This window comes from Arvicola amphibius, chromosome 2 (assembly GCF_903992535.2).
Source record: "Arvicola amphibius chromosome 2, mArvAmp1.2, whole genome shotgun sequence".
NCBI lineage: Eukaryota > Metazoa > Chordata > Mammalia > Rodentia > Cricetidae > Arvicola > Arvicola amphibius.
Genome location: NC_052048.2, coordinates 189516803 through 189537655, shown reverse-complemented (window position 1 = coordinate 189537655; position 20853 = coordinate 189516803). Strand labels below are relative to the sequence as shown.

General features: G+C 43.1%; 1 protein-coding gene across 1 annotated transcript; it reads left to right on the top strand.

Moving 5' to 3' along the window:
* Positions 1 to 1289: 1289 nt before the first annotated feature.
* LOC119807983 (TRPM8 channel-associated factor 2-like) lies at positions 1290 to 19307 on the top strand. Its single transcript, XM_038320252.1, has 7 exons — positions 1290 to 1912; positions 13536 to 14527; positions 14818 to 14915; positions 15844 to 16057; positions 16456 to 16695; positions 17472 to 17809; positions 19053 to 19307. Exons 1-7 carry the CDS (start codon positions 1290 to 1292, stop codon positions 19305 to 19307), a joined length of 2760 nt encoding a protein of 919 aa, XP_038176180.1.
* Positions 19308 to 20853: the final 1546 nt, after the last annotated feature.

Here is a 20853-nt window from a genome sequence, read left to right as displayed (position 1 = left end):
CCGCGGTGAAACGGGATGGAAAGTGAGGGTGGCGGTAGCGAAGAAACACACACAGACATGCCAAGGCTAACATAACAGACTTTCGCCGCACAGGGAGTGGCTGAAACGAGGGTTCTGGAGTTCTTAGTCAAGCATGCTGAATGAAGGTGGAATGCATACTACAGGCTCAGACCGGGTTAGTCAGCCTGGTCGTGGTCATGAGAGGAGAGACGGACAACATGAGCTCTTGACAGTTCATGAGAACAGGAGGAACAAAGGGGACAAGAGGAGCACTTAGGTCTGATCTGTTCGGGTTCTTCCCACTCCTTGGAGGCTTTTTGGGGGGGGGAGGGGAGAAAGCCCTGAAAATCCAAAAGAAGAAACTGGGGAGGGGGACAAGGAAGGAGGAGCTGAGCAAGGTGAGCATTGGCTGTCTGGAACTGAGCCTGCAGAGCACTGCACCTCAGGAAGGCACTGGGCAGGTGTCCATAGTTCCCTCCAGTACCTGAAGCTAACTTAGGATATCAGCTCACAGCCATTGAAGGACTGCCCTCTCAGTCATGTGAGTGGACAGGAGGTCCTTCATGGGGATAGAGAAGTTGTGTGGAGCACCAGCTATGATCCATGGCAGCACTCCTGGAAATGAGAAGTGGAATAAGAGAAGGCCCCTTCACAGGCTCACTGCGCCTGAACTCTGTAGTCTAATTTGTAAAACAATGGAGAAACTCTCAGGGAGTACTGGAGTGAGCTCAGCTGCTAGCCAACGGCCTTCAGCAGAGTTTGTAAAGACCACTGGCCAGACAGTGGGCAGATTTGATCATCTGGAAGCCATTGACAACAGTCTGACAAGTCATGTGACCCTTTTGTCTGACCGAATATAACAAACACTAGGTCAGTTCCTGCATTTGATCCACCAGGCCATTCGGGAACCTGTACCTCCAAGCTACCTCAGGTCCTGTCCGGGCCTTTGCCTTGACTCTGTGGCTGCCCTCGTATGCCTCTTACCAAAATGTTCTTCTCATTCCCACAGCGTTTAAGGTTTCAGCTTCAAGGCTACATTCTTACCAGGTCTTTCCTATCAGTCAGTCTAAAGCAGCCTTCCAGTTGGCAGGTCTGTAACTCATCACCACATAGCATCTGGAAATTGATGCCTATTTATTTATTATCCTGCCTTATTTATCATCCTTACTCTTGTTGTGTATTTGAGTCATGAAATTGGGATTGTAATAATGTGCTTACCTTTTTTTTTTTCAAACAGGTTCCTCAATCCATTTTGACCAACCCAAGTCTCTGCTTCCTCTGCAAGAACCATGGCAACAAATCCTGATGCTGCTTTTGAGACCCTCATGAGTGGAGTGACCAGCTGGGATCTTCCCAAAGAACCCATTCCTAGTGAACTCCTGCTTATTGGCGAGGCTGCCTTCCCAGTGATGGTGAATGACAAGGGCCAGGTGCTCATTGCTGCCTCTTCCTATGGCCAAGGCCGCCTGGTTGTCGTATCCCATGAGGGTTACCTGCTGCATGCTGGCTTGGCCCCATTTCTTGTCAATGCAGTGAGATGGCTCTGCTCCTCCCCAGGGGCTCCCATCACAGTGCATTCCTCCTTGGCATCACTAGAAAACATCCTAGGTGACTCTGGTCTAGAGGCACTGGTTCAGTCTGAGCCTGGAGAGGCCCTGGGTGTTTACTGCACTGATGCCTACAATGACAGTTTGACTGAGGAGCTGGTCCAGTTTGTGAAGCATGGTGGGGGCTTGCTCATTGGGGGCCAGGCCTGGTATTGGGCCAGTCAACACGGCCATGACAAAGTGCTGTCCAGTTTCCCCGGGAACCAGGTGACAAGTGTGGCTGGAGTGTACTTCACAGATGTCTGTGGAGATGTAGAAAGATTCAAGGTCTCTAAGAAGGTACCCAAGATCCCTCTCCACATCAGGTGAGTGTGCCACTACAACCCCTTATAGATTCTAACTCTTTGTAGATAACGCTGGTGTCCCCTCTTCAGTGAGTGTCCATTTTTTCAATGCAAGTGATTATTTTTATTCATTATTCTAACTGCTGCAAATCAAAAACATAGTCACAAAAATGCCTCAAGGCACAAGAAAAGCCAGTCCATCTGGCCACTCCCTTCTAGGGGAAAGCAATCACTCACTTACGAGAAAAGCTCGCCCTATTTGCCATTGTTTCTCCACATGGAGTGCCTGAAACACAGACTGCTTGTCAGTGTCCTAAATGAGTCAGAAAACACTGATGTATCTATATGGACATCTGCAGTTGGGCCCAGCCTAGTGCAGATGGGAATGTGGCAGAAGTCAGAACAGACTGTGTGATACCATGCATATCAGTGGAAAAATCACCAGGTAAGCAAACAATAGATAAGAATTCTATCAGATATTGATAGGAGCCCCAAGGGAAAATGACACAAACGTGAGATAAACAGTGAGTGGGAGAGTGAAGGCTGGTTAGCCTCTTCAGGGAAGGCAGCAATCCAGCTTGGATGGAATTCTATGGTATTTCAAGCAGAAGAAATTTAACAAACAGAACCCATAGTTCAGGTGACAGAATATTCGAAAAGTACATAAAACTGGACCTCAACCCAAACAGTAGGACAGACTGAAGAAAATGGTGGCATTGTCGGGACCCAGGTGTGGTGGTCACCTTATAGATGCTGGACTCACAAGTCTGCCAAGCAGGAGTAAGTCCCCAGATGAGAGGTCAGTCTGGTGTTAGCTGGAGTCCAGGAGAAGATACGGTGTTAATAGAGATAAAACCTGAAGAAACCACCAACCTTAGGACCTCCTTCCTTCCTGCTTCACTGCACAGACAGCCTCTGCCTCCCCTAGCTGAACTCACCAGGGTTAGAGTAACATAACATAGATGAAGGCAGAGTCTAGACCATGGCTGTAAGTGCAAATGAGCAAGTGACGTCCATAAGAGACCACGGTACTAGACCGCGCTAGAGCTGCTGGTGACCTGCTAGGATGATGGACGTGGAGTTACTGGAGGGTAGTGTGGCTTTGCTCCCAAGGTAGCATCCAGCAGTCTGCGCCAATGGACCGGATATGGAGCAAGGAATGAAAAAGAGAAACTGATAGTTTTGATCATAGTGGATTAAAGATGATGGCATTAACTGAGACTACAGGGGATCAAGAGTTTAATTTTAGATTATTAGGGAGTTATGAGATATTAATAACTAATTGTATTTTGCCCTATGTAAAGAAGTTACCATAGTTGATTAACAATTTTTGATTTCACATTTTGTATGAAACATGAAGCCCAGGTAGCCAGCTCAGGATTATGGGAGTTTCTCCATGATCTCCCCAGCTCCATGCTTCCCTCTCTGTCCCCATTTCTGTTGCTGTTTTTGCCTTTTGTCACAAGATGAACAGCAGCATGGCTCCAGGCTCTACACTGGCACCCAGGCATGATTCCTGGAGCATTCACACTCCACGGGTTTATCTGTTTTAGAAAATAACCTATTTTATCGCAGTCCTGGAAATCACCTGGATCTCTATTTATATTCTAGTGATGAAAACTTAATCAGGTGGTCTAATTTAACCACCACAGGGTCTGAAGTCTTTAAAGTCTTTAAATGGACTTCTCTGGAAAAATCAAAATCCTGGCCCAAGGGAGAAAGGGAGTGTTAGTGGCCAGTGAGTGGAAGCAGTGCCCAGGGCCCTCCGCTCCAGGAAGATGCCTAAGATTCCTTCCCTGCAGAGAGGGTTGGGGGTGAGGGGCTAACCAGGCACACCCACACCAAGATGAATCTGATTTGACCTAAGCTTTGATTCTGTAGCCCATTGAAAGCTCAGACCTGCGGGCCAGCCCTCTGTGTTTGTGCAGAGGGTTTTACTGGAGGACCAACCATGACCTTTTATCCCTAAATTGCTTGTGCCTGCTTCCAAGTCAGTCGTTCTTTAAGCAGAAAACATGAGCTCCAAAGCGTTGATCTGACACCTTAAATGTCTCCTGACATTAAGTCTCAGCACCATAGTTCGCTCAGTGGCCTCAGTCTTAGCATAGAGTGGGGAACCCTGATGGCTCCTTGGCCTTGAGAGGGAGGGAGGGGAGGTATGGGTGGAGGGGAGGGGAGGGAAGGGGGAGGAGGAGGGGAGGGAGGGGGGAGGAGGAGGGAAGGAGATGGAAATTTTTAAATATAAAAAAAATAAACCATGAGAGAAAAAAAAAAAAGAATTCTCTCTCAACAAAGGAAACCTGTTTTTCCTCATCTCCACCGACATTTTCCATCTCTGCTACTACACCTGAAGCTTCCTAGCTTTCTTTTTTTAAGTTTCATTTTCTATGAAGCTTCAAGTATCCACAGAACTAGAGAGAGTAAACTATTCCTCTGGGCAGTTGTGGCCCACCTCTAAGAATGATCAGCTTCTTTCTGGTCAGTCTTCCCATCTACTGCAAGAAATTAGTCAGCAGAGGAAAATGGAAGACTACATGCAGTTCGACCTCAAAATGGTAAGAGCACATTTGATTGCTCTGAGTCAACTCCCGCAAGCCCTGCTACTCAGTACTGGAAGGTCCAGGAAAACATAAACGGAGTCTGAGAGTCACCTTCTATACTGGAGAATGGGGAGGGTCTGGCTTCTGCGATAGCTGCACTTAAGCAATAAGCCAGATCACCTGATTTTGCCACTAACTAGCTCCAGGCTCTCAAATTCCGTGAACAGCAGGTTTCCATAAGCCTGTTTTATGGCCCCAGTTTAAGGGTAGGGAGTTTTCCTTTCATTTCAGGTTAATTTGGAATAGCACACATTGGTACACTCTATCTGCACTGCTTGTATTGCTCCACAGATTAAAAACTCTTGTGAACACAACCACAGGGATGTCACCAATTCTTTCTACAACCATTGCCAGGCTTCCTTACAGTTAGGTTTCACGTCATTTGTGTGCATTTCTTATCTCAGAGCTGGTGTCAATGATTCCTCATGCGATTCTGTTCCTTTTGTTGGATATGTTTATTGTACTATGATCATTGTCTATAGACCTTCTAAGTGATCAAAACTAAGAAAAATCTCCCTGTTTTGGATCAATAAACACACCAGCATTTACACTGGTGCTTCTCATTTGAGTTTAGAACAACAGGGATTTTATTTAATCTCCATAGTCTCTTTGAGATCTGTTCTTGTCTTTTCCCATTTTGTAAGACACCAACATAATAAACTATTTGCTTTACCATAATATATGCCCAACAATTGCAAAATCCAAATGATAACACTAGCAACAGCAAAATAATTATGGGATTGCTGACTGATGGGAATCCCAAGGAGTATTTGCTAGCATTGCTAAGTTTGCTTTGTTGGTTTCTTAAGAACAGTTATAGAGAAATAGAGAACTCCCCTTTGCAGGGAGGGTTTCCCGAGAAGTTGACCTGTACAGAGAATAGTGTGGGGGAAATTCCTTAAAAACTGCTTTCAATGTGGAAGAAGAAGAAAGAAAGTTGGAACGGGTGCAATTGGTGGTGGTGGGGGGGGGAGAAGGTAGGCAAATAGCAACATATATTTATTAGCAATAAATCATAGCAATGATTATTTCCTGTGCCTTTCATCCCTGCAGGGATAGATTAAGTTAGGTCACTGAACTTTGATGCCCTTTAAAACAGTTCCCTTTTCTGTGCTTATATCACTGGGTACCTGGAATTGTCTGGTCACTTGTTGATTTGATTTTCATGTTTAACTCTTTAGAGTTATGCCAAATAGTTCTATAGCTCAAAAATAAAAGTGTAAACCTATATTCTATTCCCACATGCAATTCCCTTCTCCCCTCCCCTGCTTAAGTCAATTAGTGCTGCATTATTTCTTTATATATGAGCAGACATTTACATATGTATCAGTATTTGTCTATTTCTTTGAGAAACAGTGGAACACACTCTCCGTTTTTCTCCATTTACTTGTCCCACTGAATAGTTTTCTGGATTCTCAAGCTGGGCATGGCTACATAACAGAATGCTAAGATGCCATGAATGTTCTATTGTGCTTCTGTGTGTAGATATCATGTGATCTATTCTTAAGTTCCATAATGATAGACTGGAATTTCCAATATGAGTTTTTATTTTTCCAGGATGTTTACTCCCACAGACGGGCTACAATCTACTATCATGATAGACACATCGTTAGGACTTCACTGTGTCTGTGGGATTGGCTGATGGGGCATGACTGTGTCATCTTGTTAGCACTGCCGTGTTGCCGCTGTGAGAGACTGGGCTCCTAAGGAGCTTACTCAGAGACAGAGATTGGTGTGCAGAGCCCTCATTAAGAAGCACCCCCAGTGGAGATAAAGAACAAATACAGGCCAGGGACAGAAAGTAAGGGAGAGGCGATATTCAGTACATATTTCTTAGTGACACTGTCACTATCAAATGAAACACAGAAAAACACATTGTCTGCAACCGAGGACTCTAATAATCTGTGGTGTATACTGCAGTTATAGAGTGGATGATTATGTGGCCATTAGAAATCATGTGTTCAGAGACCTCAACGGGAGAGAAAATACTCTCGATACAGTAAACAATTTTAAGACATGCCGTTCTGTTAAAATGATGCCAAATTCATGGAGCTGGTACATATGCAGGTGGAATATGAACATGAGAAAACAAATGTGGAAACAGGTAGTGTGTAACCGGTGATTGTTTCAACTATAAACATGTTAAATTCTCAGCAGTTTCCTTATATTTACAACATTAAAATTACATTTTAAATAACTTTACCTTATTAAAGCCCTTAGCAGTAGGAAAATGCTTCTTGATCACGTTAAGATGCCATCCTTTCACCTGATGCCAGGCTAAAATGTCCCCCACAGGTGCATGCATCAAAGGCCTGGATTTTTGGCTAATGAAGGCTCTGACCTTGCAAGTAGTTTAATCAATTGGTGGAGTAATAATTTGTTGGCCTTACTGGGGAGTGGTAGAAACTAGAACATGGGCCACTGGAACACTGAAGGCATTCCCTGGAAGGGCGTAGCTTGTTCTCTGCCTTTTTCTTTCTCTCTGTCGTACTTTTTGCTTCAAGGCATCCTGAGATGAGCAGGGTTGCTCCAAGGTGTTTTCCAGCTTGGATGTGCTGCCTCAGCACAGCCCCAAAACAAGGGAATCGTCTGACCTGGGCTAACCAAGAGCTGAAAGGAACTTTCCTCTTTTAAGCTATTTCCTCCAGGGATTTAGTCATGATGACCAAAAGCTGGCTAACACAATATATGTTGAGATTTCTTTTTAAAAAATTATGTGTATGTTTATTTGGAGTACATTATGAAGCCATGATGTATATACATGTATTATATAAATATGGGATGCTTAAGTCAAAAGAATTGGCATATCCATTTCCTCACACGTTTATCACTGCTTGTAGTGAGTACATTTGCAACTTCCTCTTAGCAATTTTGAAGTACACAACAGTATTATAATTGTTATCATGGTTAGTGATAGACCACTAGAATTGACTCTTTCTGTCTAACTTAAACATTTACCCTTTGGCTAATAAGATATGAATAGAAAGTTATAATCTGTTTAGGACAGTTCAAAGTGATATTTGGCAGCACTGATGTGCAGAAAATGCAAGTTGCCAAATAATCTAAAAATGTGTTGTAATTTCTTTTAATATAAAATCTATATATTTTACATAAGCCCACATTTTACATATGTCTATAGAAAATACAAAAAATTAAAATACTCACTAAGCTTTATCAATTGAATTCTAACGTATTAACAAAAACTTTCAGAAATATAAATGACATTAGGTGTTATTTTTATAATTTTAGAGCAAAAACAAAACTTTGAAAAGTGGTTTTCATAGGTATAAGTCATAATCATCAACAGTCAGTAGATCTCACTCCATTTTTTGTTGTCCTAGAAAAAACATATTCCCCTTAGCTAGCAATTTTAGGTGTAAGTTATTTTTTTAGTTCATCTCATAAAGATCAATTAATGTTAGTAGAATTTTTGTGTTTCATTCTAGGCTTCCATAATGTTATTCTTTGATATGAAAAATGCATTTGCAGATGTGTTACTATGTAACTATTTATTATCTCTTGGTAGTATTTCTGAGATAGCCAAGAACGACTTAACTAAAGTCATGGTGTTTGAGTCAGAGAGGCCTGGATCTGAACCCCAGTTTTGCACTTTTCTTGGCCCTGTGCCCATGAGCGAGTTGGCTGACCTCATTAAGCACCTTTCTTGCAATTGACTAATTGATGCCATGTGTTTGAGTGCCGAAAGCTATGAAAGGAACAACCCCAAGTAAATTTTCTTGTTATTCTGTCTCTTCAGTATATAGTATCTCTTACTTCGTTCATATGTAGTTTGCTAAATGCCTGTTAAATTCTACACTTCATTCTTGGCAAGGGTATTTAGACCTTAACACAGATGATTTCTATGAAAGTAATTTTTCACACTGCTACTTTTCATAATTAAAAAAAACAACTGAAAAAAAGAGCAATGCCACAGTGAAGTAGTTGAGTGTTTGGAATTTTCATTAATGTTTCTCACAAAGTATTTACTTACACGCGTCTTTAGACACTGTGCAACCGATTGTTGTCATTACACACTCCTACTTTGTGTTCTGTTTAACAATAATTAGATGTTTAAAAAGAATCTCCTTAATGAGAATTTTTAGTCACAATATAATGTCAAAAGTTTTCGTAACAGCTTAATTAATTTCTTTGGTTGACTGTGCAGAACTTTATAGTTTTGTCCTTTGAGGGAGAAGGAAAGGAACCCTATAATCATTTCATGATCATGTCACATCTTTAAAATAGTTTGCCTTTATCAAGGCAAACATGATAACATGCAACGTAAAATGTCTTGTTTTATTAAAAAATATAAGGTATCAAGTTATTTGGAAACCTGGTTATTAAAAAAAAATCTTAACAATGTATGTCAACACTTGACTTTCAAGGTTCTTTCTCTATCATGCATCTCTTAGCTCTTAAGATGCAGATCCTTCTTATACAAACTCGACATGAACACCCTGAGGACAGAGCCCTCTCCCAGCCCTATTAAACCAGAACTGTCTTGGAGTTCCACTTTACCATACTTCCCAACTCCTGGGCACATCACCTAGCACTGACTCCATGTTAGCTACCTGGCCACTACTTGCTAATGTTTCTTCTAGTCTGCCAGAATGTACAGCTTAGATAAGGTCTGAATGTCATCTGTCCTGCCCAATGTTTCATTCCATCATGACCTTGGGGTCTTGATTGCTTTTGTTTTCCCTGTCAGTTAAAAATTAAAAGGCAGGAAAAGTCTCTAGGAGACAAAATCTCAAACATAGCAGATAGCAGCAGACAGACTCTACTGGTAAAGTAAGGCTTTTATAAGGGGTGAAAAGGCCAAATATACCCAAAAATACACAGCAAGAAAGACTGTTCACAAAGCAGAGCAGGGAGGTCTCTTCTGGAGGTCTGAGGTGATTTTTTTTTTTTAATCTTTGAAGGATCTCCCTTCCCTAGCTTGTGGTTGGTCAGTCTGAAAAAAGACAGACTAACAGATCTGCCCACAGCTCCACATCAGTGTAATGGTCTGTCCTGTCCCTTTAAGAGACAAGCCCTGCACCTCCACCCTCAGTCAGATTTTCCTTCAGCTTTCAGCCTTAGCTCTCTCTTTTCTGTCTCTCTCCTGTTCTCACCCTTCCCCCCTCTCTGCCTCTCTGCTCTTCCCCTTTTCCCCCCTTCCCCCTTCTCCTTTTGTGGTCTCCCCACCCCACTGCTTGCCACCCCTTGGGGACCTGTGCCACTTTTGTCATTGCAATCACACATGAACTTGTTGAGTCAGTCCCTTGGCAGGGCCCCTACTGATGGGAGCAAAAGCCACCAGGCATTTTGTTTTTAAAACTGAGAGACTTTTGTCTCTGGTTAGGAAGGTGAGGAAGAAACCAGCCATGTTGGAATTTCAGCATCTTTATTATTTTGCCTCCTGTCCTAACTCTGCGTACCAGGGAAACTAAATCCTAGTCCCTCAATCCTAAGTGCCCCATGTGTGAAAAGGCAGAGCTCAACAATATTTGTAAACTATATAAATTAATGAGAAACATATGAGACAAAGCTATCATGGGAGAAAGGGTGATCTGTGCCTCCAATGTTAGCTCTGCAGAGAACTTTGCATTATGGAAGACAGTACAAGACTGAGTTTCAGTAAACAATAAAAATGGCTGACTACACCTTTAAACTCTGAAAAGATCCCTAGCTTAGGTTCTGCTCTACAACTTCTTACAGCCTTGCTGTTGAGGTTTCTGTAAAGTTCCCTGTTGAGGAGTCTTGGCCAAAGCACCTCCCTCCCAAAACCTGACAGGTTCCTATCTGCAAATCATGGCTGAAAGGTCCTGAAGGTAAGGAGATTCTTTTCTGCATCACCCACCCAGCTAAGGGAAGGGTAGGGCCATAAATCCATAAAGCTTCTTCCCTCCTGGCTCCAAGAGCAGCTGACTACCTGTTTGTACTGATTCACCCTCACCACAGTCTTGTGGAGCAGAAAGAGCATTGTCCAAGGACCTCAGGTTTTAAGCAGCTTGGTTCTTCTTTCACAGTTTTGTATTTCATATAATCTATAAACATTGACCATTGCCAGGTAGGAATTTGTGTGAAACGAATGGATCGAGGTCCTGTAAAATGATTCACAACTAATGGTAATGCAAAACTTAAACCTGTGACTGGGGAACAGCACATAAGCAAATGGACAAGGAAGGTTTTGCTAGCGATGCTGTGGATGGCTAAGGTACATGCTGCACCTAGCCAAGGACTGGATCACTTTGCTAGAGCTGCTGTAACAAAGGGCACACTTCTAAAGCAGTAGAAATTGACGATCTCGTGGGTCTGGGAGGTATTACCTGAGATGAAAATATTTGTAGGTTAATCCCTCCTGAGCATGTGGGAAAGGCTGTGCAGCGCCTTTCTCTGATTCGTGTATTTTGAAGGCCATCTTTGCTGGCCTGTCCTTTGACATCTAGAGACTTCATTTTAGGGACATGACCCTTGGTATGCTTCTTGATGCTTGCTCAGTGTTCTAGTCTCCATTCTTGATAAGGACACCAACCATATTGAGACACCCTACTTGAATAAGGTTTGGTCCTTACCTAGCTAACTATGATGCTATTTTCAGTCAAGGTCACATTCTAAGGCAGGCGCAGTCCACACTTCAACATATGGATTTAGGATGGGGTGAAATTCAGACCGTAAAAACAAACATTATTGTATTCCTTGTTTGTCAGGTACAGAGTCCCTAATAATCAGATCTTCTTAGTGTATTCATATGTGTTAAACAATCACTAGCATGTTAGTGGCTCACCGTATATCAGACACTGTACGAACTAGTGCATCAGAGAGTTCTTTTAGCACAGATGCGAGACTGTTCCACCTTGAATAAAGGTCAGAGAGTTTGAGTTTACTTTACTCTTTCAAACCTATTCCTGCTCCTTCACTTTAAAACAAGAAATTTAATGTAGGGAGTGGCTCCCCACAGGATACTTGGTCTAGAGTGTATTCACTGCATATTCTGTCCAAAACATCAAATGTTTCACTTAGGAAGTAATGACTTGATGTCTCAAATATTGAAGCAAGTAACTGTTCTGGTTGCCCTTTGTGAGATGTTAAAGAAGTCTTTTGCCTACTCCCTGCAACCCTTTTGTTTTGGGATATAAAACCATATGAAAATTAAGCACTGGCAAATTCAGTATACAGTAGACACTGAGTTGCCCTCCTGGTACTATCCTGTTTCCCTGTGGTTCTTCCATGTCTCCATTCCTCCTGTCTAACATTTCTAATCCACATGTTCCTGCCCTGGAACATATGAACCCATCATGGCTGAACCATGACAGAAATCACCCCAAAAGTGTGGCTTACGACAGTTATCTAGTAACTTTGCCAAAATACAGTGATCTCACTTTGACTAGTCAAAATGCTGAGTGACCCACTCCCTGGATCATAGCAGCTGTGTGCAAGCACAAAATGCAAACCTTCAAGTAGCTGTAACGACCAGTCCTCCAAAAGCTCTCCACCAGCAGCTCAGAGTTCCAGAAGCCTGTCAGAAGATGGTGGGGGAACACTGAGGGTGGCCTGTCTTACTGCCGATTCTTGTAGCCCAGTGTCAGGACAACTCAGAGTAAGGCTTGAGCCTCTAAAAGGGGAAAAAAACCAAAGCTGAACCCTGAACCCACATGACCCCTGCTGTGTCCGTTCGAAAATGAGACGATGAAATGTTTGCTTTGCTCTGTGCTGATGTGGAATTAAGGAGGAACACGGCACAGAATAGACTTCCTTTCAGTAGTGTTTAACTTATTGCTTAAACATGCTTACTAATTTTACTTTTAATAGTATTTGATTTATATTTAAAGGTACACTGTTTTTCAAGTTGAAATGATAAAATTATATAAAATGATTTAAATTACCTGTAATTCTAATAGTGAGGAAGATCCCAGAAGATATTTTGACAAATATGGGCTAGATTTTGTTTCAATGTCTAGTTTTATTATTTTTGAAGTTTAGCATATTTTAAATTTGGCTTAGTGTCTTGGGGGTCTAATTTTTACATTCCTTTCAGCCTTCCCAATACCATATAATAACTTGCTTACTATATAGTGTTAACATGATTTATTTACCCATCTCCTACCATTTCATTTTTAATGCATCTAGAAATTATTTTTTACATTTTGAAATACAAAACTTTTAAAAATATATGTTTAATGTTAACCACTTCTCAGTAAAAGATAGTAAATATTCCCGGCAGAGTAAAGTAATAATTTTTAATATTTTTGCACTTACTTATTTAGTGAGTGTGTGTGTGTGTGTGTGTGATGTACATATATGTATGTATGTATGAGTCTGATTGTGTGGGGGTGGGTGGGTGCACATGGCATGGTCAGAGAACTTTCAGGAGATGGTTCACTCCTTCCAGGGATTGAACTCAGGTCATCAGGATTGGTGACAAGTGCCTTTACCCTCTGAGCCATCTCACCTGCCCTAAGTAAGATTTCTAAAAGATATATGGCTATATCAAGTAAGTAGAAGTACCAATTTTACTTGTAACATGCTCCTGTTTCTGAGCAAGCCTATGGAGAGTCCAGTGTGATGTGTCTACACTTTTATATCTACCTGAAGACTTACTCCAGGGGAAGCATAGCATGAGTGTTGTGTTTCTCCATATGGTGGGTTTTCCAGCATTGTTTATACACTTTGATAATGTTCAAGACACATGAAATTTGAGCTACAATATTCACTTGGCCAAATAAAGTCAAGAATTCTTGGAGGGGTTTATTTGGAGAATGTGTATTATGATATGTATGAATAAGACCACTACCTCTCTCTTTAAATTTATGATAATCTCAATTATGAAAAGAACTGGTGTTCAGTGTGTTGCTAAGGAATGGCAAATATGAATGAAATGTGATTAATTGTGAGATGATGAAAAATACACTATGTTGATAAGACATACATAATTAAATCCTCAAATAATATTAGTAAGAAACAAAGATTGTGAACCATGTCATCTTTCTCTGCTTGGTGGGCTAGAGTGAGTGGCTCATTAGCTGAATACAGTCTCTTCAGCTCTCTCACTTTCTTCCCAGGTGCTGGGAGGAGATTGAACATGACCAGGAGCAACTTCTGGATGGCATCTCTGAGTTGGACATCGAGACTGGAGGTGTTCCCTCACAGCTGTTGGTGCATGGGTCCCTGGCCTTCCCTCTGGGACTCAATACCTCCCTTGGCTGCTTCCTAGCAGCTGCCCACTATGGCCGTGGTCGTGTGGTATTGGCTGCCCATGAGGCCATGCTCTGGGCTCCTAAGATGGAGCCCTTTTTGTTCAATGCTGTACGTTGGTTGGCCAGAGACCAGAAGGACAATATTGGGGTGAACAAAAGTCTAAAGAATCTGCATTCCTTATTGTTGAATCATGGCTTGAATTGCAGTCTAGAGTCCCATTTGACCAACGACGTGTGTGTCTACTGCTGTGGGGCTTACAATGAGCAGGATGCCAAGAAAATACAGGAGTTTGTTGCTGAGGGTGGGGGGTTGCTCATTGGTGGCCAGTCCTGGTGGTGGGCTTCGCAAAACACAGGCAGTTCTGCTTTGGCTGGTTTCCCTGGAAATGTCATCCTCAACACATTTGGCCTCAGCATCCTGCCTCGTACCCTCAACCCAGGCTCTTTCCCTGTCCTTCCTACAGAGATAAGGAACTACCACTTTAGAAGGGCTCTCTCTAAGTTCCAGGCTGTGCTGAACCAAGAGGGTGGGAACTTGGAAAAGAAGTATTTGGCAAGGTTGGGAGTAGATGCCGCAGGCTTCCTCCAGATTCCTGCACAGGGTATTCCTGCTTATTTGTCTCTGCACCGGCTCCTGAGGAAGATGCTTAGGAAGGCAGGCCTTCCAGCTGTGAGCAAGAAAAATCCAGTTTCCAGTCACTCCTGTGAGGCTGCAATGCTCCACCTGGCCACAGAGCTGGCACATTCTGGGACTGATTGCTCCCAGCTAGCCCAGGGCCTTGGCACTCAGACCTGCTCCTCCAGTCTCTGCCCCTTGGAGCACCCCATCACTGTGGAGATCAATGGAACCAACCCAGGTATAGAGTGGGCAGAGAATGCTGGCAGTATTCTTGGCCTGGGAGAAGGTGGGTTTGGCTGACTTTACAGAACCTGGAAAGTTCTGATCCTCAACAAGGATAGCTCCCTGCTTTGCTAAATACTTCCAATACAATGGAAGTTGGGGTGGTGGTTAATTAAGGCCAAGGAGGAAAGGGTACAGGAAGTGTGGATGCATGACTTGAAGGCCATGGAAGAAAAGCTGTGTCGGTGGGAGGCTCCAGGTAGAGTCAGTCCACGTAGGAACTCAGCCTTCTCTGTGTCTTGTCAGGTGATGGTGATGCCTGGATGAGCACTGGTCTCTACCTTCTGGGAGGACAAAGCGGAGAGGTCTCTCTCTCTGAAGCTGCTGCCTCTGCTGGCCTGAAGGTAAGGCTAGACACTTGGAACCAGCACAGCCCCAAACATAGCCAAGTCTCTCCCACACCACAGTTACTTGTTTATATCTTTCTCCTTTAACCAGAAGGACTCCAGGGGAGGGTTCTTCTGCTCCTTTTATAGCTGGAACAGCAGAAACTGCAAGGTCATTCCTAAGCCTGATTTCCAAGTGTGACAATTTCACCTCCTTAGAGGGATAAGGAAGAGATACCAGTACTGACCATTTTTCCTGAATGCAGAGGCCTGAGTTTGTCCCCTTCACCTTGACTCCTACAGGATGTGATTAATCCCATTACCTGTATCATGAGGAGAAATGAACTTATGCAGAAGTTAAATTCTTCTGCCCTCTCAGTTCTGAGCCTCGTTTCCTACTACAGTTAGGGGCTCTTATTTTGGCATTTTTATATATCTGATTTATCTGATTCAGTCTGACAAAGGCAAAGAGGAAACCCCACTGAGCACATACCGATGAGCTGGGAAAAGGAGAGCTGGAGAGCTGATAGTTTTCTGCTTCCTGGTTGGACTCTGTAGCATCTGAGAAAACTTGTATCTGCTCACAATGGATTGACTAAGATGCCCTGCTTCACTTAACAACTGAGCCACCTTGTATTTTAAGTTCAATGTAAAAGTCCAGGATTCTGCCTAGTAGTGCGACTCCTCGTCAGCTATGCCTCATAATTATCCAATGCACATCAAAGAGCAATCCACTTTTGGAAGGTTTCACATCCTTAAGAAGACCTTAAACTTATGTTGAAGTCTGAAAAACTTTGGAGTGCTAGAGTTTCACAGATTGCAAACATCACGGAAAGAGGAAGCTGGGATTTCACATATGAAGTCCACCCTCCCTATGCCCCTAATGAAACACTGCATGCTTCTTGCGTGCTCTGGTTCCCTTCATGTGGTGCAATTGTCTGTGCAGGTGCAGATTGGATGTCACACTGATGACCTAAGCGAGGCCGAGAAGCTGTCTCGAGCCCCTGTGGTAACTTACCAGTGTTGTATGGACAGAACCCAACGGTCAGTCTCCTGCCTCTGGGGTGGTCTCCTGTATGTCGTTGTGCCCAAGGACTGTCAGCTGGGCTCTGTCTCTGTTACCATCCAGAAAGCAGTGCCTGCCCCATACTACAAGCTAGGTGAGTGGACTGGACATTGAGGGAAGATTTACTGCAGGTGTCTTGGTGACTAGGAGGTTGTGATTGAAGAGGGAGAATAACAAGGATCAACAGAGGGGAAAAGACAGAAGTATTCATCATGAATCTGCAGGCAGGAGGTAGAGTCACCCTTGTCGATGGAGAATTTGGTACAAAAGAGAGGGATCTAGTAGTTTCTCCTTCACCTACAGCCTAGGGCCTGAATGATAGCAGGACATTGTTTCGAGGGTTTCCTTCTGGAATTCCACTCCGCTGTGTCTCCCTTAGCCCCCTCCCTCCCTCTCTGTCTCCAGCACTATGTCTCTCTCTCTGTTTTTCTCTGGCTCTGTTTCTCCAATCAGTGAGAAATGGGTGGCAGGTTCTATGCTATGTACTTCCAGGGAAGACATCGCTGGAGGAGTGGAAGAGCTGTATCCAGGGTAACGTGGGGCCCTGGGGAGAACTGGCTACAGACAACATCATCCTGACAGTACCAACTGAAAACCTCAAGACTCTGGAGGACCCAGAGCCTCTGCTCCAGCTCTGGGATGAGATTATGCAGGCTGTAGCCAGGCTGGCAGCCCAGCCCTTTCCTTTCCAAAGACCTGAGAGAATCGTTGCTGATGTGCAGATTTCAGCTGGTGAGTGCTCCAGGGGAGTGCTCCCAGTAAGCAAACTCTATTTTGTTATTATTTTCCCTTTCTTGTAGTGCACAAGCATTGTAAAGCATAATTTCATTATTAAACTGCAAGGGGGAAGGACCTAAATGCGTGGACCATAATGCGAATGAAAGAAGTTTACAAATAAACGGTCAATCATTGGCATCTTGCAAGATGCAATTTTCTAAGACAGTAATTATGACCAGAAACTCGGTGCTAAGATAGACTACTTTCTTCAGACATAAGTCATAACTGAAATGGAGGAGAGGTGCATAAAGCAGTCTGGGGTAGTTATGGGAACCAAGGACTATACATAGAAGATAAATAAATATAGGGAATCAGTTAAGAGTCCTGCTCCCCACATAGGGAAGCTAAATTTTTATCTACAAAACTTTTTTTATTATGATGTGCAAATCTGGTGAACAGTGCTGATTTGTGGGAAAACTGACATTACCTTAGCTTCCCTAGTCTGGACATAGACTCACATTCAAAGGAAGATCTTGAAAACAAAGCATTAAATTCCAGCACAGACAGTTCTGTAAAGTATCTTTCCACCTTTCAGAGTCAGAGTGAGGATTAGACCAAACCTTAATTGGTTGAATATGGGAAGGTGTCAATTGCTGTAGAGAAGTCAAACATCACAGATATTCTGGAATCACTGGATACAACCAGAATTGTGGAGGAAAAGCTCAACAGTAGAAGGAGAAAGTGGAGGCAGACCGTGCTTTCATGCTCCATCTTTCTGTTTGTGTCCTCAGGCTGGATGCATTCAGGGTATCCCATCATGTGCCATCTGGAGTCTGTGCAGGAGCTCGTCAGTTTGGCAGACATGAGAAGTAAGGGCCTGTGGGGACCCATCCATGAGCTGGGTCACAATCAGCAGCGCCATGGCTGGGAGTTCCCTCCCCACACCACCGAGGCCACCTGCAATCTCTGGTCAGTCTATGTGCATGAGACAGTCCTGGGCATTCCCAGGGCTCAGGCCCACCCCGATTTGAAACCTGAAGAACGAGAGAAAAGGATCAGAGACCATCTTCAGAAGGGCGCACCCTTGGATAACTGGAATGTCTGGACAGCGCTGGAGACATATCTGCAGGTACTGAGCATAAATTCAAGGAGATGATGCTAAAAGAATTCTCATTTATGTAGTATCCTGCTTCCTAAGAGTTCTCCAATTCCTACATGACCTCCAAAACCTGGGACCACCACCTCTTGATGTAGATCATTGATAGCACCTCTCAGCTCAATACTTGTATCATAAAAGTGACACCTCTCCCAGTTCCAGTCCCAGGATTTTAGAATATACAAGGAAATGGAAAGTGTTTTGAGAAATTACATGGCACTGTTTTCGGTACTGTCCTGATCTTTGACGTAAAGGGAAGGCCCTGGTCACACTCCACACTCTTCCTCCTTCTTCTCCTAATAACTCTTCCATAATAGCCATTGTTTGCTTATAATTTGTTTTCCTCACCTTTATGGACTGAGTAACTGTTACCAGCCTCTATAGTAGCAGAGACCTATCTACTTGATATGTCTACCTGCAGACATAGCTACAAGTTAGTATTGTAGGAAATATATCTACTAACTTGGACTAGCTCACTAGAAGCGGAAGCATTGTTTGAATAAATAATAACCAAGCAATGACGCCATAAAATTAGTCCTTTTCCTGTGGGTAAGCATCTATTCCTGCCCCCTCCCAAAAAAAAACATGCTTCCAATTTTCCCTGCCAGTCATCAAAGCTTCTGGCCACAGCAAACCTTTTGCACTGTCTACTCCAACCCTGTGCCGGGGACTTATATAGAGATCACTTGTCACAAAGGTTCATAATCCATAAGTTAAGAATTCAGCCAACTTGTTCAAAAGCACCCACTTAAACAGCAGATCTGGAACTTAGAGTTGGGATTTAACAGCAAGCCCTGGCTTTGCAGACTGCTACACTCTAGTGTTTCCCTTCACTGATTTTGAAGACTGGCTGAGATATGGTCTCAGTCAATGAGTAACGCAACTCAGTCAAGCTGGGGAAAAATCTAAGATCTGGATAAATACATTAAAAACAAAGCTAATAATAGTAACTCTTTTATTGAGTGGCTTTTTATCCATTAGGGTTCTAGAGAGCATCTGTGCTAGATTGCGGGATAGAGTTTGACTGTCAAGGGCTGCTGTGATCCAATAAGGTAGCATTTATATGGAAACACAGGACTGGAGATGGGACAAACAACAGGTTTGAAGGTGATGGGAAGCAGTCCCTGATGGCGAGATATACCTAGGACCATGCACACAGACAGCATTCACATTCACAAACTCAACACCATATCCCTCCCTTTCTTTGTCTTTCCAGCTCCAGGAGACCTTTGGGTGGGAGCCATTCATCCAGCTCTTTGCTGAATACCAAACCCTCTCTGACCTCCCCAACGACAATGAGAGCAAGATGAACTTATGGGTGAAGAAGTTCTCTGAAACCGTGCAGAAAAACCTGGTCCCCTTCTTTGAAGCCTGGGGCTGGCCTGTCCAGAAGGAAATGGCTGAGAGCCTGGCCCACCTGCCTTCCTGGCAGGATCACCCCATGAAGGTGTACATGAGTGTGGAGGAGTAAGGGATGTGGAGCAGGAGGGGCAGCAGTGGGGTGGGATGAGGAAGGACCACACTGCCAGCTTCACCACTGTGTTCTGGCTTGAGAGTCTCACTGCCTTAACTATTTTTCTCAACCATTTGTCTTTAAAATGTATTTTGGGTTGTTTTCAATATCATTCCAGACTCTCTTTAGAACCCAGAGCTTCTGTGATAATGAACTTAGAGAACATCCCTTTTCACATCCCAACAGCACATCCTCAACTCAGGGATCATTTCCTTAAATATTAATGTTCCATTGGTACTTGATGTGTGCTTTGCATAAAAGATTATAAAGGTTTCTGGACATAAGGAAGAGTCAGTCCATTATCCTAGGAACTGTGCACGGTGTTTTCTGAGTTACATGGATAATAATTCTAGCAGAGTTTCAAGGCCAATACAGTTAACATTACCTCATCATACAGGAGAAAATGACAGGGATATTAAACAAGTTCTGGAGTCAAAACAGAAAAGAGAAAGATTCATGGTTTGGCAGATGTCCATAACAATGATAGACTGTAGAGCTTATTCTCAACAGATTTCCAATTTTAGCAAAAATTTGCCCAAAAAATAGACAAAAGTTTGGTAATCTCTGTTCTTTTCCTATGTTCATTATTACATTTTTGACTAAATACCAGATTAAATCTCTCAAAGGTTTTGGTATCTAATTTTCGCTATACCTCAAGGGGGACCAGCCTTCGGAAGAAATTTGAACCAAGGTATTTCAGTTCTCAGAATAGCTGTATTCCTAATTGTGATGGGAAGAGGGAATGAGTCGAGGGATAATGTTGGAATTAGGAGACAAAACAAAAACCTAAGCTTGTGCACACCATCTCTATGTATGACTTGGAGCTCTGTGGTGGTTTCTTCTCATTCCTGCAGACAAATGCTGGCTTAACGTCTTGTTTTAATGCTCATGATTTTGAGTCTGTGGCTGCAACAGATTGCTCTTGGATGCATAAAAACTCATTCTCTGCTCACAGTTTTATTGTTCTAAGGTTAGAAACCTTAGGAGGAGAAAAAAAATATTCAAGAATAGTTAAGTGCAGACAAAGTCCCAGTGTGAGTATTGGGAGGGGGGTCCCCAACTGAAGAACTGTTGGCAATGGGTGGCAGCTGGGAGGGAAGTCAGCTTTCTTCAGAGCTGTGGTTACCTATGACTTACACCACCCACATACAGGCAGCACTAAGTGGACTTGGTGCATTTAATCAATGAGCATATGAGTGTAGGGTAATAGATATCTGGTGTGGAAAGGAAATGTGGAGTAGTTTTGGTCAAAGCACCTTATATGCAGGTATGGAATTCTCAAACAATAAAAAAGAACAAGCTAGATGCACCCAGTTTTTCTAGATGGGAGTTTGTTCTTGTGCTTTCACTTAAACTAGACACTTTGGTTTGGTTGCATCTTGTACAGGGCATTGGTTTTCTTGGATTGGGTCTCTCTCATGAGCCACCTTTTTTCTTGGAGTCAAAACCCCATCAGTTCTCCTGTGTGTGTGCAATAGAAAGGGTCAAGCTGGTTTGAAAGGGA